The sequence below is a fragment of the Micropterus salmoides genome, unplaced genomic scaffold (assembly GCF_014851395.1).
Source record: "Micropterus salmoides isolate LMB-PRFRI ecotype aquatic unplaced genomic scaffold, ASM1485139v1 Ms_hic_scaffold_21, whole genome shotgun sequence".
Classification (NCBI taxonomy): domain Eukaryota; kingdom Metazoa; phylum Chordata; class Actinopteri; order Centrarchiformes; family Centrarchidae; genus Micropterus; species Micropterus salmoides.
This window is the reverse complement of record NW_024041262.1, coordinates 21,319,651-21,338,482: the sequence shown is the minus strand read 5'-3', so window position 1 is coordinate 21,338,482 and position 18,832 is coordinate 21,319,651. Positions and strand designations below refer to the sequence as shown.

The following is an 18,832-nucleotide window of genomic DNA, read 5'->3' as shown; positions in this document are numbered from 1 at the left end:
TCTTAAGTTTAATCTGTAGTGGCATTTCATACCCATAGTTTGCATTGCTTGGTTTGTACAATTTAACTCTGATTGGATGTTAAAACTTAATTCCTAAGTGGCTTTCTCATTCCATTCTTTTTTCTTTTATCCATTCATGCAAAGCCTTTTCTCATTCTCCCGAAAGGTGATACACAGCTGCGATGTGTGAAATTATTTCTGAGCCAGCTTTTAGACACTTTTTGAGCCAACAGTAATTTCAACACAACAGCTTACTGTGATGGTAATTATACCATCATGCAGGGCTAAAAGAAATGACAGGAAGGAAGGAAGAGAGGAGAGACCTCTAGGAATGGTTGCTGGGCATGCTGTCCAAACCGTGGATGCTGATCGCAAGTGAAATGAGGTGAGAGGGAAAAAGAGGAGGAGGAAGAGTGAAAGAGGGCAAAATGGCAATGAAGAGAGGCAGAAGGTTTACTATTGGAGGTGGAGGTTGGTGGACTTGTAGTTTGCCTGGCAACAGTGGCACAGAAAGAACCGCCGTCAGTGAAGAAACCAAGATTAGAGCCACCCAACTGCTGGTTCATTCAACACTGAATGTATCGTAAGAGAGCGGTGGAGAGAGAAATCAAGAACAGAAAGTCTGCCTAAATCCATTTACACTTCACTCTGTATCAGTGACGTAAAGCATTAAATAATCGCACTATTTTTGTACTTCAAATACTGGCAACTTTTCTCCTCTGTCCTTTCAACCCTTTCTGTCCATGACCTTGCAGGCATTATAAATCTGTTACGTTAGTTCTGTCTTTTTTTTTTAGAATTAACTTCCCAAAATCCAGTGAAACCATTAATATGATTATAGTTAATAGTATTTGGGCTAGTTGCTCTCTCTGACCTTGCAGACTCGGGCAACCCTGGACACCTTGGTCTGGCTCGGGTAGGCAATCTGCTCCTGGCTTCTCTCCGTGAAGAAGAAGTAAATCTTGTCATCGTCACCGGTGGAGCTGTTGATGCTCTCCTTCAGCAACACAGAGCCTACAAAATCTGCCTCTGCACACACACACACACACAGATCCACATGTCCAAACACAGACCTATAAGCAGTCAAGAAAGTGTCTCCTTGGAAACTAAAGATGGAGCTTTTAAGTATGATTGAATCACCACAACTAAGCCAGTTAGAGCTGTAGTGCAGTGCAATTTTTGATATGATTTTCATTCAGCAAATCAATCAGTTTTTGTAGTAACAGCAAAACATCTAAAAATGTGCAGAATGGCAGTGAGGTTTGGTTCATGTAGTTCCTAACTGTAAGTGAATTATATAAACCACTGTCTGCAATTTTTTGGCACACACTTTTTCATTACTTGATGTATTTGAGGATTGTCTCCCTTCTTTGTTATGTGTTGTATTTACCCAGAAGCCACCGGGTGGGAGCCTCCTCTGTCCTGAGCGTGGGGAAGGGGAAATTTCTGCGCACGTCTGGAGAGCTGCGAAACTCATACTGAGTGGCCGTGAACATCTCACCATCTGATTGACAAATCACACAAGGGTGTTAAGGGTGTTAGTGGAGGATAGATGAAGACAGAAGTTTGAGTTAAATCAGAGTCAGATCAGATGTAAATGAAAGCAGTTGGCATACTGCACAGTAAGTAGGCAGACTGTGTCTATCATCTTCAACTTCAAGGTCCACAATTGGAATTTTTGTGCGGAGAATGTGATTTAGTCATAGTTGTTCAAATTTAACCAGGAGAATGTTTCAGTGTCTCTGCACAGTCCTACTCCTTGCAAAAATACATTAAAAACTAATATGTTTTTAGCAGTCTGAGACAAATTGAGTATCTTTCTCCTGGCAGTCCTGAAATAGACTTATAGAAAAATAGAAATGTCTATTGGCAGTAGTCGATTCGTTACACTAACATAAAACAACCCCTCCACCCCTGCACTCTCTTAGCTAGAGGATCGAGAGGGGGAATGGCAGCAGGTTAACAAGGGGAACACATTTTGGTTATTTTTCTTACAGGTGGATTGACATGAAAAGTAGCTCAGATATTAATTTTCCCATCAGGGTGAATTGTAAAACCTCTGTATTGTAGTGCCACCAGCAGGTCACATTTTTATTTGTCGAATACCATGGTTTATGACCAAATACTTGCAAAACCAATGCCATTCCCATTCCCACTGCATATAAAATAGATTAAATGCAAATTTGGGAGACATACCTACGAGGAGGCCAGTGTATCCCTTTGCTGGGTCATATGGACATCTGTCTCTGCCATCCTCAAGGCCTGAGGAGAAGCTGAACCGCTCCGCATCCTCACAGAGAGAAAACAAACAATGCTCAATTAATTATTTTATTTCAATTTTAGTCTAGTCATGAATCATACTAAAATCACACATAAGCTCTTACGATATAAGCACAAAGAGGTCTGAAGGCGTTTGTTCCGCAGACATACAGGTGAGTCTCATTGTATCGCTGAAGAAAGCGGATGTGATTGTAACACTCTGTCTGTAAAGAACAGACAAAAAGGTCATTTCTGGCTCCACAATAAGCAAGTAGATAAACATAACTTAATGTATGGGGGCTTCCTTATGCAAATATTGAATGAATCTGATTATTTTATTATATCCACTTTGTTGCCATCAGAAGCAATCCGCAGATCACAAAGCATAAATGTGTAATTTATGTTGTCCATTAACAACTCAATAAATTAAAACTAAGCTTTTGATTTTTCTCACCAAAAAAAAAAGTGATTGAATAATAATAATAGAGTAGAGGTGCAGCCTTGTACCTGATTGTCTCTGCCTTTGTTTAGACACTGCTTCTTCTGTTCAGGGGACGCATCCCAATCAATCTGCAAACAATGAGGTGGGGGTGGGGGGTTAATAAGGATGACTCAGTTAGCTCAATAAATAGAGAGGGAAAAATGGATAGCTAAATACACAGATCTATGGACAGAAAAGAGAAGAAAACAAGTGTGTGTATACATGTGTGATAAACAGAAAGAGAGAAAAGAGGACAGCCGACTTAGTTTTCTGGCTGCGTCACCGAGTTCTGACTCTTCAGTAACCCTTGAATAAACGCCTGGTGCATTTAATCCGATATCCATAAAATTGAAGGGGCACAAAGGGATTTGCTCGATCTGCTTAAGGCTATTATTAGTTTGTCCTCCTTGGGAAATGGAAGAAAACTTGTGAAATCCGGCTTGCTGTTTCTTTGTTAACAGTGGCAATTACGTGGTGATCTGAGGCTTGCAGCTTCTTGGCACTCACTATGAGGTTTGCAGGTGTGGAGATGTTGGAGGTGTTGAGCGCGTACAGAGCTCCTCTGCCTCCCACGTACAGCAGCCCGGCATCCTCTTCCAGCAGAAGGGTGCTGTAGTTCTGGGATGAGCCAGTGAAACAGGCGCTGCCCAACAGACCTGTAAATATGACACAAATTACTGTACAGAAATATCAATTTCCTTTTCGTAATGGTCAAAATTATGTGATGGCTCCGGTACTTTTGGTCTGGGGTTATTTTTCATGGCTTAGACTAGACTCCAAGTATCAGCAGTTTTGGGAAGGTCCCTTCTTGTTACAAAATGACAATGAGCCAATGCACAAAGCCAGGTCTGCAACCATTTATATTATTATACATGTAGCCCTGCAATACCTCTGTTTTTGTATCATACAAGGTACAAGGTACAAGGGTAGATTTATTTGTCACAACAGGTTGTAAAGTGAAATAGAGTTTGTAACTCCCTTCTGCTACGTAGTAGACAATATTCAGTAATATAATATAAAAGCAATAGTTAAAATGGTAAACAGAAATAAACTGCATTCAATGGAGCAGTGCTGAGGATGAATTTGAGTTTAAACGGCAGCAGAAACGGCAGCAGAAACTTCTATATCTCTTCCCAGAAGACAGCAGGGTGAACAGGCTGTGGCTGGGTGGGTACTGTCCTTTAGTATCCTTTGGGCTCTGCGTAGGCACCTCACCTCACCTCATTGATATCACTGATGCTCGGGAGATGGTTACCAATGCTCTTCTAAGCAGTTTTAATCACCAGCTGCAGAGCCCTCCGGTCCTGGGCCGTGCACATCCCCTGGCAGTTGGAGATGCTTGTTTTCATGTGATTGTGGGTGATCAATGATCAGGTTTAGTTCACGTGATTGGTCAGAAAAAAGAAAAAAAAATAGTTCTCCACTGGTTAGTTTCTCCAGTGAATTTCCAGAGAATGTATTTCATCATGATATGCATGATATGTCCAAAGGTATGTGGACAAGGTTTATTTTGGGAGGATCCAGCTTTTTTAGAGAATGACCCACACTAGGGACTAGAAATCAGGATATTTTGGTGTCCAGGATATATGTTTCCATTTAAGAAATTATTTTGCCAATTTTATATTACTTTATTGAGGCAAGGTTCCTGTAAGGCAGCTTGTGTTTAGAAAACATTAAACATTGATGCATTTGAGAAGTTTGCCATATTTTGTTCAATAAAAATCGAAATGGTTTTTGTAGATGTTCATATTCCTTAAGCTAAGGTACTAAAATAAGTATCGTTTTGCTATTGATTCCAATACCCAGGTATCATATTAACGCAGCCCAGTGGAGGTCCATGATTTATAGCACCAAATCCTCTGCTTGCAGACTGTAAGACTAGTTTGGCATAAAAGCTTCTATCTTGACTTCACACTTATTGAAGAATGTACACACCCAAAATGATCATGCTTAGCGTGACTGCATGATGGTGAGACTCGACAACAGATCTGGGGGAATGCTGAGAGGACTGTCAAGAATATGGGGATGGGGGCGCAGGGGGCTGGAATTTTCAGGGCATTCAGCAGGAATCGTGCCCCAGTAATGCCAAATCGCATCAGCAGCATTGCCACAGCATCGTGTCTGTGTGGGTGTGTGTGGGTGATGGAGGGGCGAGGTTCACACAATAAGTGGGCCAAATTAGGGCTAGCTCTGTCACTGAATAGCATGTGTTACTACTGTAAAATTGGATGTTTTTTGGTTGTTGATCATTCATCCTTGGTGCAGACAAACAGATTATTTATCCATCACACAATAATTGGCCTGGGGCACTAAACTAAATATTTGAACACGCTCCGGTGTAGCACCTCAGAAATGGGGGCAGGTTGCTCTGCTGCTGTGAGGCAATGAAAAGCAGGGCATTGTTTTTTCCATGTGTATGGAAGATCTGTGCAGAAGTAGGTTTACAGAGATTTGATTTGCACTAAAAGTTAGATGCAAGAGGAGATTAATGTCCGATTAAATAAATGAAATACAGAAAAAGAAAACTGCAAATGCAGAGAAGACAGCTGTCATCAGAGAACAACACAATAAGTGAAGATATCAACGCTGTTACACTGAGAAATATGAGTCGGCAGGGAGCAGATGGGGATATTAATCGCCACATATCCTCTCTACCTCCTTCTCCTTGTTTTCCTTCTGTTGCGAACTGGTGGCAGCACATCCCAGCATCCAGTAATAAGACAAACCTATATTTGTCCCCCACCAATCGATTTACTGTGGTGTGAGGGCCAGCACGCTTGTCGCTGTTCATCTGTTCTCCTGTTCATTGTATGCCTGACAGAGTGAAAAGGGTCCAGTGCAGCTGGGAGCGCTGGGGGATTACATTGTAACTGTTGAGAGCATATAGTTGATTAGCCAACAAGCTATTTTATATTCCACAGTTCATAAATTACAGTTAAAAGTACTGAATTAGAGCAGGGTCAGAACCAATTTAGTGCCGCTTCAGTAGCAAATGACAACGATATATGCCAATGCTAGGCCATTAAATGGTAATAATTTGAAATTATGTAATGTTTATGTTATGTTAATGAGGGTAGACCAAATGTTATAAAACCCTCCCAGTATAATGTAGCAAAACTCAACAGCCCTAAAAACAATATCCCTGAAACACATTATAGCCTACTACTGGTTTCACTGGCTGAGTAATACTATTCATGACTATCAAACTGAGTCAGCTGTGTTGAGTTAACTGAGTTCCCCTTTAAATCAGGAACTATATCAACAAAGAATATGTTAACAAGAATCTGATAAAGCAACTTTTGGTACTTGACGGTTCATTAGTCGGTACTACGTGACACATTTCAATTGTTAGCAAAAAGGTACTGAGTTGCAATATCCAGCCCTACACGTCCACAGACATTTTGCAAGGATGGTAATTGAAGAACCCACATACAGTATCTATACAGTTACCATTCACTCAAGATTTAAAAAAAGACATTTACAATTACAAAGACATTTACAATTACAAGTTTTCTGTTAACAGTCAGAAAAAACTGCCAAACCAGTTAAAGGGACTCCCAAAAGAGGAATCCTTTTTCATACAAAACAAAGACACAAGAAGACAGGCACACAAATCCTTCAGGGCTTTGACTCACCTCAACCATCTCAACTAAAGTATTACTAAGGCTTTTACTGCTATTATTCGCAATGACCATGATGATAATGAGGATGACAGCGAGTCTCCTAGCGTGTTTGATCTTGCGTAATACAACACAATGAAAACTGTTAAGAGTTCCCCCAACATCACATGGGAGGCATTTTTCTCTCCACATGACTGGCTGCTTGTCTAACTGTCACATGGACACACTGGGTGATGACAGTAGCTCTGCGATTGCTGACGGACTGTCTCCAGTTGCTGCGGTTTTTCTTACTGCACACCTTCCTTCCTGCCAGCCTTTAGTGATAGTTCTATCACTGACTGCGAGAAAACCACGGGGACCCTCTCACTGGTCAATAATTGGGGTATTTTCATGCCGGCTCTGTCATGCCTGTTAGACTGATTATAGGCATGACATCTGGGAAGAACACTACACATACAGCTCCTGGTGGAGGCAACTCGCCACAAAAGTTACAAAACACCAATTCTGCATTTTTTAACAGCAATGACATTTAAGAAATACGCCATTTTCATCATCAATCTTCAAACATTCATTTTAAGCCATTAGTGTACATATTGTAAGCCTCTGTATATCACTTTGTAAAGAGAAATTGTTTTATGGCCCAGATCAGGCAGACTTTCAGAGTGTCATGTTTGTCCTCAAGTAAACTAAAAAAGTGAACAAACTAATGTAGAGCAACATCAGGATTGGGATGTTAGAAGCAAACATCCATTTGTGGGCAGAAGCAACACGTTTTACAGGAAATGTTGTCTTACCTTTGATTCCTCTAACAAAGTGAATGACAGCCAATCTTCTCAACCTTGGTCTCATGGTACTTTCACCAAAAATAGAGTGCTGAAAGAATTTAAATGATCCTTAGGTTGTGATCATTTGAATTACAGCCCCACTGTGCCAAATGGAAGTGTGATAGCATTACAACTTTTTGATCAGACAGGTTGCAAACACTTCCTTTACTTTATCTGGAGATAAACCATCTGCTTTACTCCTCCACCTTCAGCATCAATGCTTAAAGAGGATGCTTCAGATCAATGAAGTCTAATTGCAGAAGTCTTTCTCTATTGCTAACCTCAATAAATACGTACTCTTCGAATAAGTCTCTCCTTATTAAACTGGGACTTTGTTTAAAACCTGTCTGACTGCTCGTATTTTGTGAACTGCCTGTTATCATAACTGATAAAATAAGACCCAAGTTGTATGAAGCCACAATTATACTTAGCGATTATTCCTGTATCATAAGTTCCAGTTTGAAAAAACTATTCTGTTGGAAATTAGCAAAGTCTTTGTGTTGCTTTGACTCTATTCATTATTTGTGCTGAAGTTCAATCCTAGTGAACTAAACCTTCAAAGAACTGTCACTGCTGCTTCCCACAGTGGCAACAATAGCAAAAACGTTTTGTAAGTTTCAATAAAATCCACAAATAAGACTGTGAGTCACCTATTATTTCTCCTAGCCAGTCAGCCTCAGATTTGAGTGAGCAATGAGTAGCTCGTCTGACACAGCCAAAGGTCAGGACACGCCGGGGGGGGATTCATCTGAAGGATGGGGGGCTATGGCAGGAGGGGGCTGGAGTCACGCAGCAGGGCAGAGGGCACCCTCTGCACGCACAAAAACATACAAATACACATCTATACATGGGACATGCATTGACAAAGAGCAGAGGGTGACAGTGAATGCAAAAACATGAACATACAGACACACAAATGCCTAAACAACAAAACATAATCCTCGTAGACAGAACATTGAGTATTCTCCGAGATCACGTTTTAAAGAACAAGTTATGCAAACACAACGACAGCCCAAGGGAGTGTAGAAGGCCCACTACTTGTGAGTCATCTAAGAGTGAGCAAAAAAGCCTTGGTTTCTATCTTATAAAAATAGTGTCTGCATGATACAACAAACACAGGGCTGATGAGAGGGACCATGGTGACGTACAAAATGTCCCAGGCCCCAAGGCAGCAGAGGCACATCGACCTTGGTCTCAGACCTGTGTTGTTTTATGCAGGCAACACTGACTTGCTGGCACATTTTTAAACACCTGACGCCCCTCAATCTTTGGTGACGACAAACCCAGATGTATGAAAGAGAAAACCAATGTTCACTTTTGTCTGAAAAGCAATTGGTTGCAATCACAGCTTTGCTCTAAAACCAATCTCTCAGCTATTTGTGAAGAAATAAAATAAATTGGTTTCTTTTTTTTAGCTGAATCACAACTACAAAACACAAACAGAAAGTACAGAGCTTTTGCAAAAAGTATAGACACAACCACATGAAGCCTGAATAAAAATCACTTAGAGGGATTTGAGTGGGATTTGAAGTGGGGCTGTATGAGGTACTTATCCATAGTCAGTGTTAACTGCAGTACATGACAGTCAGCGTGGTAACAGTTTTATTCCAAGGGAAAAAAATTTTATTCAAATTAAATAAAAAAATATGCAATTGATTTATGCCCTGCAGAGTGACACCTTTCTGATCTGACAGCCCTACTGACAGGACAACATTGTTGTTTCACAATAAAACTGTTTTCTGATCTCAAAATGCTATTGTTAGGGTTCGGTTAGGTTTAGGCACAAAACAACTTGGCTTGTTCACTGCTAAGAGCTGCATTCATTCATGTGTTGACCACTTGGGGGCAGCTCAACAAACTGTAAACACTGATATTATTACATTTTACAAAGTTGAGATGGCAAACAGTTGTCCATTGACACATCCAATAGACATGAAGCAACATTAGCATTTACTTAGACTTAGATGTTTCTGGTCACCTAATGAATGAGAGTCACACTCTTATTATCTCTGAGTAGCTATCCTGATGGAAATATCTGGCTGCTAATCTTTCCGCTATGTTCACGAGCTAGCTGCTCCCTTTGTCTGTCTGTTGTTTTGTGCGGGCCGGCAGGTTGAGGTTGTTTAATCAGTTTTGTCTCTAAATATAGCCTGCTGTGGATGGGTATAGGGTTGATAAGACATCAAAACTGTAATGCTGACAGCTGTAAGCTAAAAGAGGCTAAAACGCTCTGTCCAGTGGCGGAGTAGTGCAGTCTCTTTTTATAACTTTATGGGTTTGTCACTACAAGCCTCTTTCACATTACATTTAGTCAATTGATACATTGTTACTATAAAAATATTGATTAGTGCAGCTTTAAACATAGAAACAGCCAAAATGAAAACATACAAACACAGCAGTTGAAACTTTTTTAGCAGCATTAGCATGGTCATGAATATACTACTGTACATTAGCAACAGACCCATGTTGATGTTGACCTACTCTTCCCTGTAGCCACTGTTTTGTGACCACACACGCACGCACGCACACACACACACACACACACACACACAGAGTACCTTGTACTTAGCTGCAAAATCAATGACAAAAGTCAACAGAGTGCTGAGATGTGCCAGAAGCCTCAGTCTGCTGGCTGGTTTCTATTTACTGTTGTCATTCTGTATGCATGTACATTTGTGTGTGTGCGTGTTTGTGCATTTGTCTGTTTGTTTGTGTGTGTGTGTGTGTGTGTGTGTGTGGGTTAAGGCAGACCTGTTTGTGTGAATGTTCAGAGTACATCGCTCAATGAGGGGAAGAGGTCAAAACAACTGCCCCCCAGAAACATCTGTCAGGTTTTCCACTGGATTCACACACACACACACACTGATTACATCCTTCATCTGGCACCTTAAAAAGAGTAAAGACATTTCTGTCAATGACTCAGAGGATCTAAGGAGTTTGTGTTGTGAGTTTGCCAGAGTGACTGTGTCTCAACACTGAGCCGTCACAGGTGGCACGTCCAGAATGTGTGCACTCATGCTCAGACATATTTGTAATCCTTCATGTGGGGCCCAAGATGATAGTAAATCCACTGTATGTGTGTGTGTGTGTGTGTGTGTGTGTGTGTGTGTGTGTGTGTGTGTGTGTGTGTGTGTGTGTGTGTGTGTGTCTACCACAGTCGTGGCTTCCTATGTGACTCACTGATCACTAGATCCACTATGGAGGCCATGTGACATACACACACACACACACACACACACACACATACACACACACACGTGCTTATAAAAATAATTTTGGGAACAAATGCTGGAAGGAAAGACTGACTTAACTTCTTTGGACAGTGTCAGAACTGTCAGTTGTTGTCAACTCTATCCACATTATATAAGCATCTCTTCACTTCTTTACCAGGCGCAAGAGTCAATGAACATGACTAAGTATTATGTAAGACAAAAGACACAACTGGGTGCTCTGGTATGCTAAAAAAGAGACAAAGTATACGAATCAAAGTGTATTTTCACGCTTATACTTTTGCCAGTTACTACAGGCAAATACGAAAGCTCAAATTAAAGTGTTCAAATTTGAACTTGTACTTTTTAAAGTTTGTCTGTTGTCAATTTAACCCATTGGTTAGATCAGTTTTCTCTAAAGATAGTTAATAATTGCTATGGTTACCTGTAGATTACACTACAGTATTTTTGGCCACTGTTGTGAAAATTTATCTTTCTAATCTCAGCAGAGATTATTATTAAGACATGGAATATTAGAGACAACATGAAAACATATTTAACCAGATATAGTCATATTTTAATATAATGTTAAGTAATGTTTTGTTTAGTTTTACATGGCCTGACTGTTGCTTTTATACACCTGTATGTGTTGCATGTATATTGAAAATGTTTTAGAAAAGCAACATATAAAACAACAAGTAAGAATTACTGATTTCCAACAGTTGCAAAAACAAACAAAAAACTGACAATTTTTTTTTTTAAATTTTTCCATTTCCTATTGCAATTGTATTAGGCATTAATTGCGTATCGATTATGTTTGTTGGTGAAACTATGACTCAGTCAAACAATAACAAGTATTTTACATGGCCAGTTCAGTTCGACTGCATTCTGAATCGGGTCAAATTATCCTCGGGTCTATTCGGATTGTATCTCAAAATCTTGGCAATAAAATCACTGTTGGCATGGATGACATGGATAGATACCACTAGAGGTAAATGCAAAAATATTGATTTTTAATTAACCCCTTAAAAATGAGAATTTAAAAAAATACATGAATATTTATACATAACTTAAAGCCTACCCTAATATGAAAATCAACCCATTTTTTCAGAAATCTCATGGTTTTATGAAAAATAGGAACTTCCCAGTCAGCTGTGTGTAATAACTTCCTCATGAATGAAGATGTCAACCACTGTCAGAGAGATCACTTGTTAGGCACCACGTCAAAGAGGCATGTTTATGTCTTATGATGACACAAACACACCTTTTTCAGAGCTTGTGTCAGATCCAAAATTTTTGTAGGACTTTGTTCAACCAGGGAGACTGCAGAATGAGATGAAAGACAGCCAAGACTTTCATCTCAGAAAAGAACACCAACCCCACACACAAACAGTCCCTGTGTTATTTCAGGTCTTGCTAGATGTTATCAGTGAATCACCAATAAGATCCTGTCAGAATCACACATCAGCACTGTCTGAGGGGAATAAGATCAAAGCATCATGAAGGTCTCAGTGGATATAAGGGTCCAAAGCATGAAACGTCACTACAGAGAGAAAAATAAAAAGGGCAAAAGCAAATGGAGTTATGTAAAGTGACGTTTACAGGAACAGGACCACGCCTCTCTCACTTATTCGACAACCTGTGCTTTCAATTCCTCCAATCAGCCACCCGTACTTCACTCATTTCATCCACCTGTGCCTGTCAAATCCAATCACATGCACTCACGCATATAAGCTGTCTAACATGTTTTCTCTCTCGTTTCTCAGTTCTCACATCCCTCCCACCCAAACCCTGCTTGTTCACCTCTTTTAATGGGAAGCACAGTGGTCCAGTGGACAGCACTGCGGCCTCACAGCAGGAGGTTCTGAGTTCAGACCTCGCTCAGCCCGGGCCTTTCTGTACAGAGTTTGCGTGTTCTCCCCATGTCTGTGTCGGTGTCCCCTGGGCTCTCTGGCTTCCTCCCACCATGAAAGACATGCACGCTAAAATCCATAAATCTGCCGAGTAATCATTTTGTCTTTTTCTACAACAGGAACCCCACCCTGAATCTCAACCCCTCGGGTTCGTAGCTGCTCCGGCCACCAAACCCTAAACAACCTTCTCGACCCCTTCATCCCTCTTCTCCTGACCCCTTCATCCCTCCATCCTCAACCCCTTCATCCCACTCACCTCAACTTCTTGTCATCCCTCCCCCCTCGACCCCTCCTTTCATAACTAAAAAACTCATCATAATAAACCACTATGAAATCTAATATTGGTGTTGTCTTTGTTAGTGAATGTGGTCTAAGAATGCTGTCACACAGCTGAGATAAATATTAAACTACTTCAGTTAAAGCAGCTGAAGCCAAGCTGATAATGTGAGTAAATCATCAATGTTTTCTGTGTTCAATAGGCAGTAGATGCAGCCACTCAGGCTGTTTGCAAATCCAATAATAGACTTGACTGAACAGTAAATTGGTGACCATAAGTTGCCGCTCTCCTTGACGCTGTAATTACCATGCTGGTTGAAGAAAACTCTTGATCTACAAAAAAGAATCAATCTGACGGGGTTATTACCGCCACCACCACAACAATAATAGTGCTAACACTAAGAAATATTACTACCAAGGCCTCTTTTGCCCTCTCAGCTTTTCATAGCAGCAACAGACAACTTACAGTGCATCAATATTTCACAACCGCATTACTTTAGGTCTGGTGGCAGAGGCAGAAAATGCCAAAGCAGGGACCCCCTGGGCAAACAGCAGAGTTCAGACCACAGTCAAGCATTTACCTCACCTCTGGGAGAAACAGCAACTGTGTCTCTTGAACCTACGAACATAATCTAAGTTGAGTTGACCTACATAACTGATGCTGCAACTAAGAAATATTTTCATTGATGATTAATGTCAAAAAGAGGCACAATCTAATCAAATGTCTTTGTTTTGTCCAACCAATAGTTCGAAACCTAGCCCCACTCTTGCAAGATAAGAAAAATAATATTCTGATAGCGACCTTGTCTGCAGTGATAACAATTTACATACACTGCCATCTAGTAGTTAGGTTAGCTAACTATTTGTTAGCTGGTTAGATTAGCCAGCAAATTACCCGAGATATAAATACCTATGCAGTTCGCTACAATATCTCATCTAGGGGGCGAATTTCTGAGTGTAGTTTTAGTCGGACTGACTTAAACCTGCATTATTTGATTGTTTGTCCATTTGAGGGCACACAATATTATCAGTTTTTAAAGTTGATATGGTGAACATGTGACAAACAGTTGCCTATTTAGACATTCAGCAGACATGGAGCAACATTCACATTCATGTGGCGTTGGGTTTCGACTTCAAGTCCCATACTAACTTCCCCTTTTACAAGCATGTGTTTGGTCTCCATATCCTGAGGGAAATATCTGGCTCTATAGCTGCTAAATACTCCACCGTGTTAACCACCTAGTTGCTAACTTTCCCTGTCCGCTGTTTGGTGCTGATCATGGTAGTGTAAATTGGGTTTATCAGAGCTTTTTCACTGAAAACAGAGCCTGTTGCTGTTTTTTCTGGGGTTTTTTGCTGTTGTTTTTTTTGCAATTTTGAGGTTGCAGGCAATAAAAACAAAACAATGAGCTGAAAGATACTAAAACTGTAGTGATAATTCTCTGTGGGTTCGTCATTTTATAGTCATAAAATATTTATTTATGCAGCTTTACATAATGGATGAGAATACTAATTACTAAAGTAGTATATTTGTGAATAAAATGTTACAGTATACTGGATCCTGTCTTTTTCTTTTCTTCTTTAGTGTGTGGGGTTTTCAATCCACCTGTACCTAAAGATTTCTTTAAGAGTGCATGAAGTCATCTTGTGTCATTTTCCATCTTGTAATCTGAACTCCCTCAAATACAGCATGTCCTTGTACTCCCACTCAAGCAGGCCATCTGCAAAGCATACTGTAAATTAATGAGCGCCCCCTCACCCCAGCTGAGAAACATAATTTAAATCCTCCCACGGAGTCTCCCATAGGTAGTGACACCCACATACAACATCCATCCTATTTCCATATTCAGTACTGCACACCTAGCCAGACATATCTTCTTTATGAGGTGCTTGGCAGTCTCCACACCTCCCCCCCTGAGTGGCATGTGTCACCACAGGGAAATTGACGGGGGGCGCAGATTTTACATGATGTGACTAAATGCATTCCCAAACAGCCCTCTCCCCACACACACATAGAGCACACACGTACATGGTACTCAGACCTGATGAAACGCATGCTGACACACGTGCACATTCTGTACTCTCACATGCACTCACACGGCTCCCCTGATGATGAGGAATTAGGTCAAGGACAACTTTCTACGAGGGCAAACAGAAAAATAAAAGCTGTGATGATAGACTGACTCTGGCTGCAGCACAGAAAAGAGCCCACAGTATGCAGAGTATGTATGATTTATGATCAGAGGCAGAGTCAGACTTAGAGATGTGTAAATAAGTAGCCAGAGGTGTGACAACTTGAAGGAGGCTTTCAGAATAGACAATGATGCACTTACAAACTTACTTAATGAGGCTTAATGAGTCTTAATGAGTTATAGGTGCTGCCCCATCTAATGAACTCTTCAGAGTTAATTGAGCATGTCCTTTTCATTTGATCGATAAATACTGACATTAGTAACCAGTCCAGTGCTGTCAGCTACCAATGGTTGCAGTAAACAGCAATAGCATATTTAAAAGTAGTGCCCCGTCTTTTTCTTTATGCTGCAGGTTCTGCCATGAATGTTTATTCCTAAATATTCTCTACTGATTGTGGAGCAAAACTTGGACTTTTCATCTTTCTTCAGCAAGCTTCAAACAAAATATTCATTTTTGCACCAATCCTTCTAAGGCTGGATCAAGAAAATGCACCAAAAAGTAGCAAACTAACACTAAGAAGTGGCTCCTCCTCTGTTATGTTCTCATCACTGAGTGATTGGGATTCAGAGCGTCAAGCAGCATACCCTCCCATCTCCTAAGCATCATCTCACGCTGCAACACTCTCAACAGTTCTTATGCCATTGCAACGGAGAGCTCGGCTGGCAAGAGAGCTGTCCCTGTTCACTCCACCCTTCCTCTAATAATACTCATCCTCAGAGGACTGAAGAGGAGTAGAGAGGAGAGGGGTGGAGGTAAGAGCACAGCCATACCATCAGTCTGCCATTGCCGGAGTTCCCTTCTCGCTGCAGCTGCAGTGGTAGCCTCTGCCGCAGTAATGGGGAGCAAGGAGCTAGGGAGGGGAAAGGTGAGCTGGTAGCAAGCGAGGGGGATAAGGTGGTGGAGAGGAAGGTGCTGATGATGTGTGTAAATACCCACTCTCTGCCGAAATACACCTATTCAGCAGTATTTTCTGCACGGACACTAATCAGGCCTTCTGTGTTCAGGTCCTCTTTTATGAGGGCCTCTTGTCTATTGTTTCATTAGAAGTGTTTGCTGAGCCATGTGATCTAGGACAGGGCTTGAGAGAGGCGATTAATAACTCTGAGCATGAAGTGAGCTGTCTTCAGGGCCAACTTCGAAAAGTGTGCCACTTCTTTAATGGGCAGGGGTAGAAGGAGACACAGCACCATCAAATAAGGACAGGGAGGTGAGTGCTTAGCAGGCTTGTGCATGTGTGTTTGCATGGATGCATCTAGAACATGGGTTTTTAAAGTCTGACACTGTGTCCCCTCCCCTCCCCACATTACTATGAATGGTACTGCATGTAAAAAACAAGAAAGTATAATGTTCCCTTGGATTTAAAGAGTAGTGGGCCACTTGAGCCTGGTTATTTTTTACCTGTTTTTGTTAACATTTGGCAAATTGGCACTGCAGCTATTAACAGTTCCTGTTTGCAATGTACTCATGATTGTATAGACAACTTTTACTAGAAGAAAAAGAAAGAAAGTTCTGTCTTTTTTCTATGATTTCTAAGTGGATTTATGGACATTTCTTGGATGGGCATTTGAGAAAAGGATATTCTCAGAAAGTGTAAGTCACACTGAATCTAAAAATATGTGTACTGTGTGTTTAATGATTTAACTGCTGCATCTCCAACTGCTGACCATGTTGACTGACACTACACTAACTAACTTCTTGCGGTTGTTAGACAACACCGGCATGCACATTTCTTTTTTACCTCACACAGTATCTTTGCCCCTCACCTTTGGAGAAGACAGTAGTCCTGGGAGTGACATCCAGGTCCAGGGATGGGCTGAAGGGGAAGGCCCACAGCTGTGACAGCCTGGCAAGGAGCATCAGGGACAGCAGCAAAAGCAGTAGGGGCTGGGCTGATCTCTGGTCTCCCATATTTAACACACAGACCTTGGTCCAAGCACAGCCTCAATTGCACTCTCTTTGAACACACAGGGACAACACTGAGCGTGAGTAGTGTGTTTCTTCAGGCCCAGCAGCAAGCAGATGTAGACTCTTGATTATCCTTCAGGTGAGAACATGTTCAGTCTGTGCAGAGAAAAAAGATGTTTGTAACTGAGAGAGAAATTAACCTGCATACCAAACCGGATGCTGTTGTCCTGAGGTGGAACAGGAGTTCAGAGAGATTGATTAAAAACAAAATGAACATTTGCAAAACAAACACTTTACTTAAAAGCAGGGTATGCAATTTTGGAGAAATCCAATACCATGACAAATACAATGATAGAGAGGAAACAAAGGCACGGCTAGTAATGTAATTAGCTAGGTGGTGGGTTATCAAACGGTCGTGACAGTTGCTGCTGCAAAGCTAACATGTAGAGAACAGTTATGTAAATTAAACCATCTGAAAATGTCCAAAAGAGAAATATCTCTGTCGATGGATACGTGACCCAACTAGACACTGTTTTTCTGTTAGGGCTCACAAGCCAATAGGTTTAATTTTTTGCAATGCAGTAACCAGAAGTATAGTTGTCAAAAGAGTGTTGTGCCGTTAAAAGTATATTTGCCTTTAAATGTTGGAAACTACAAATAGAAAGAAGCAGAAAATGGAAAAGTACCTCAATACTGTACTCAGGTACAGTACTTGAGGAAATGTACTCATGTGGAAACTCAAATGTTTCCACCACTGGTGAAGTTGCATATATTAGTTGGTGGGAAACACCTTGGAGTGCATCACACAGCTTTCAGAGATATACAGACAGTTACACTTACTCCTCCAGTCTGCCCTGAATGTCCCCAATGTTTAACAGAAACAGACAAGATTGACATTTGTAAATATTTCATAACATCCACGATGAACTTTGCTGAAAAGATACTGTGATGAACTTTCTTGCCAACTTGACAGCTTGAAAATTACTTGCTGATATGCCTCATCGCTCTCTGATTACAACCAATTAGCCAGAGTGAATGAATAAGGTGCTGTTACATAAAAGGCAGTTTAAAAAGTTTTGGGAGTTAAATAATGCACCCCTGTGATGTGATATTGCAACACACAACTCCATCTCTTAATTAGCTGTGTGTGCACACTGGAGCAGCATGACGGATAATCTGGAGATTAGGCCCCGCGCCATCAACACAATCTCCGCCTGGCTGCCCGTTCTGTGGCTCTGTCACTGATCAAAGGGTCAACACTGTGAATCCCGCTCCGTCGCATTGTGACACTGGAGAACTCCCAGCTTAATCTCTGTGGCTGCTGCTGCTAATCACTCGCAACGTGAAGCACAATGAGGCTAATGACCTCTCTGTTAGCAGTTTGGGTGCTAAGCTTTGAAACCAACCTAAGAGATGACAAAGTGAGAGATGAGAAGGGAAAGAGTTAGTGATGGTGCAAAGATCCCCTCATCTTGTCTTAAACCAGAACTATTCCCTAAGGCTGGCTTTACACAATGTAATGTCCATGCTTTTGCTTTGCAAAACCTACCATTGCTGAGTTACCTAACTCATCCTGAACAGTCCAAAATATGTTTCAGGCCTGACTCTTGAGGATCTAAAGTTGCATTCAGATTTGTCATTTTTAGTGAGAAAAGTTAAGGAGTCCTGAGGAGTTCTACAGATAATTTAGCAATTATATTATTATGTATTTTGTATTTCATACTATTACATTCACAGATGAAGAATGCAGTTTAAAACACCAGACAAGGCTATAAGTGACATTTTTTGGCTCGTAAACTTTTATCATCCAGCTTCACACTTTCAATAAAGCCCTTATCTCAAAAACAAAACCTTTGTGACTTCATATCTATGCAGGGCACACATTTCACCATCACTACTCAGAATGCCATCAAACAACAGATACGTGTCTGCTTGTGGTACTGACTGAACTGCTGATTTGTTTCATGCTTTTTATAGAACTGATTTCCATGACTGAGGAATTGCAAGGTTCTTCAAGGTTACATCATGCATTCTTAACAAGAGAACTTCACCATTTTGCACTGATATTGCCTGACTCACAATGGACTTTTTAAAATGATCAAAATTCATGCAGCAGAACCAGAGATTTCGTCTTTTTTTTATTGCACACATT

General features: G+C 40.9%; 1 protein-coding gene across 3 annotated transcripts in view; it reads right to left on the bottom strand.

Moving 5' to 3' along the window:
- Positions 1-18,832, bottom strand: part of sema4gb (sema domain, immunoglobulin domain (Ig), transmembrane domain (TM) and short cytoplasmic domain, (semaphorin) 4Gb) — a 37,572-nt gene that overhangs the window by 15,159 nt on the left and 3,581 nt on the right. For 2 of the 3 annotated variants that reach the window (XM_038735039.1, XM_038735040.1), the window contains 7 exons: positions 16,539-16,836; positions 3,248-3,396; positions 2,767-2,829; positions 2,385-2,483; positions 2,197-2,290; positions 1,391-1,504; positions 875-1,029 (listed from right to left, as the gene is read on the bottom strand). In XM_038735039.1, the coding sequence (XP_038590967.1) occupies positions 875-1,029; positions 1,391-1,504; positions 2,197-2,290; positions 2,385-2,483; positions 2,767-2,829; positions 3,248-3,396; positions 16,539-16,683 (819 nt within the window). In that variant the 5' untranslated portion in view covers positions 16,684-16,836. The remainder of the gene's footprint in view (positions 1-874; positions 1,030-1,390; positions 1,505-2,196; positions 2,291-2,384; positions 2,484-2,766; positions 2,830-3,247; positions 3,397-16,538; positions 16,837-18,832) is intronic. The other variant, XM_038735041.1, reaches the window with a different exon arrangement.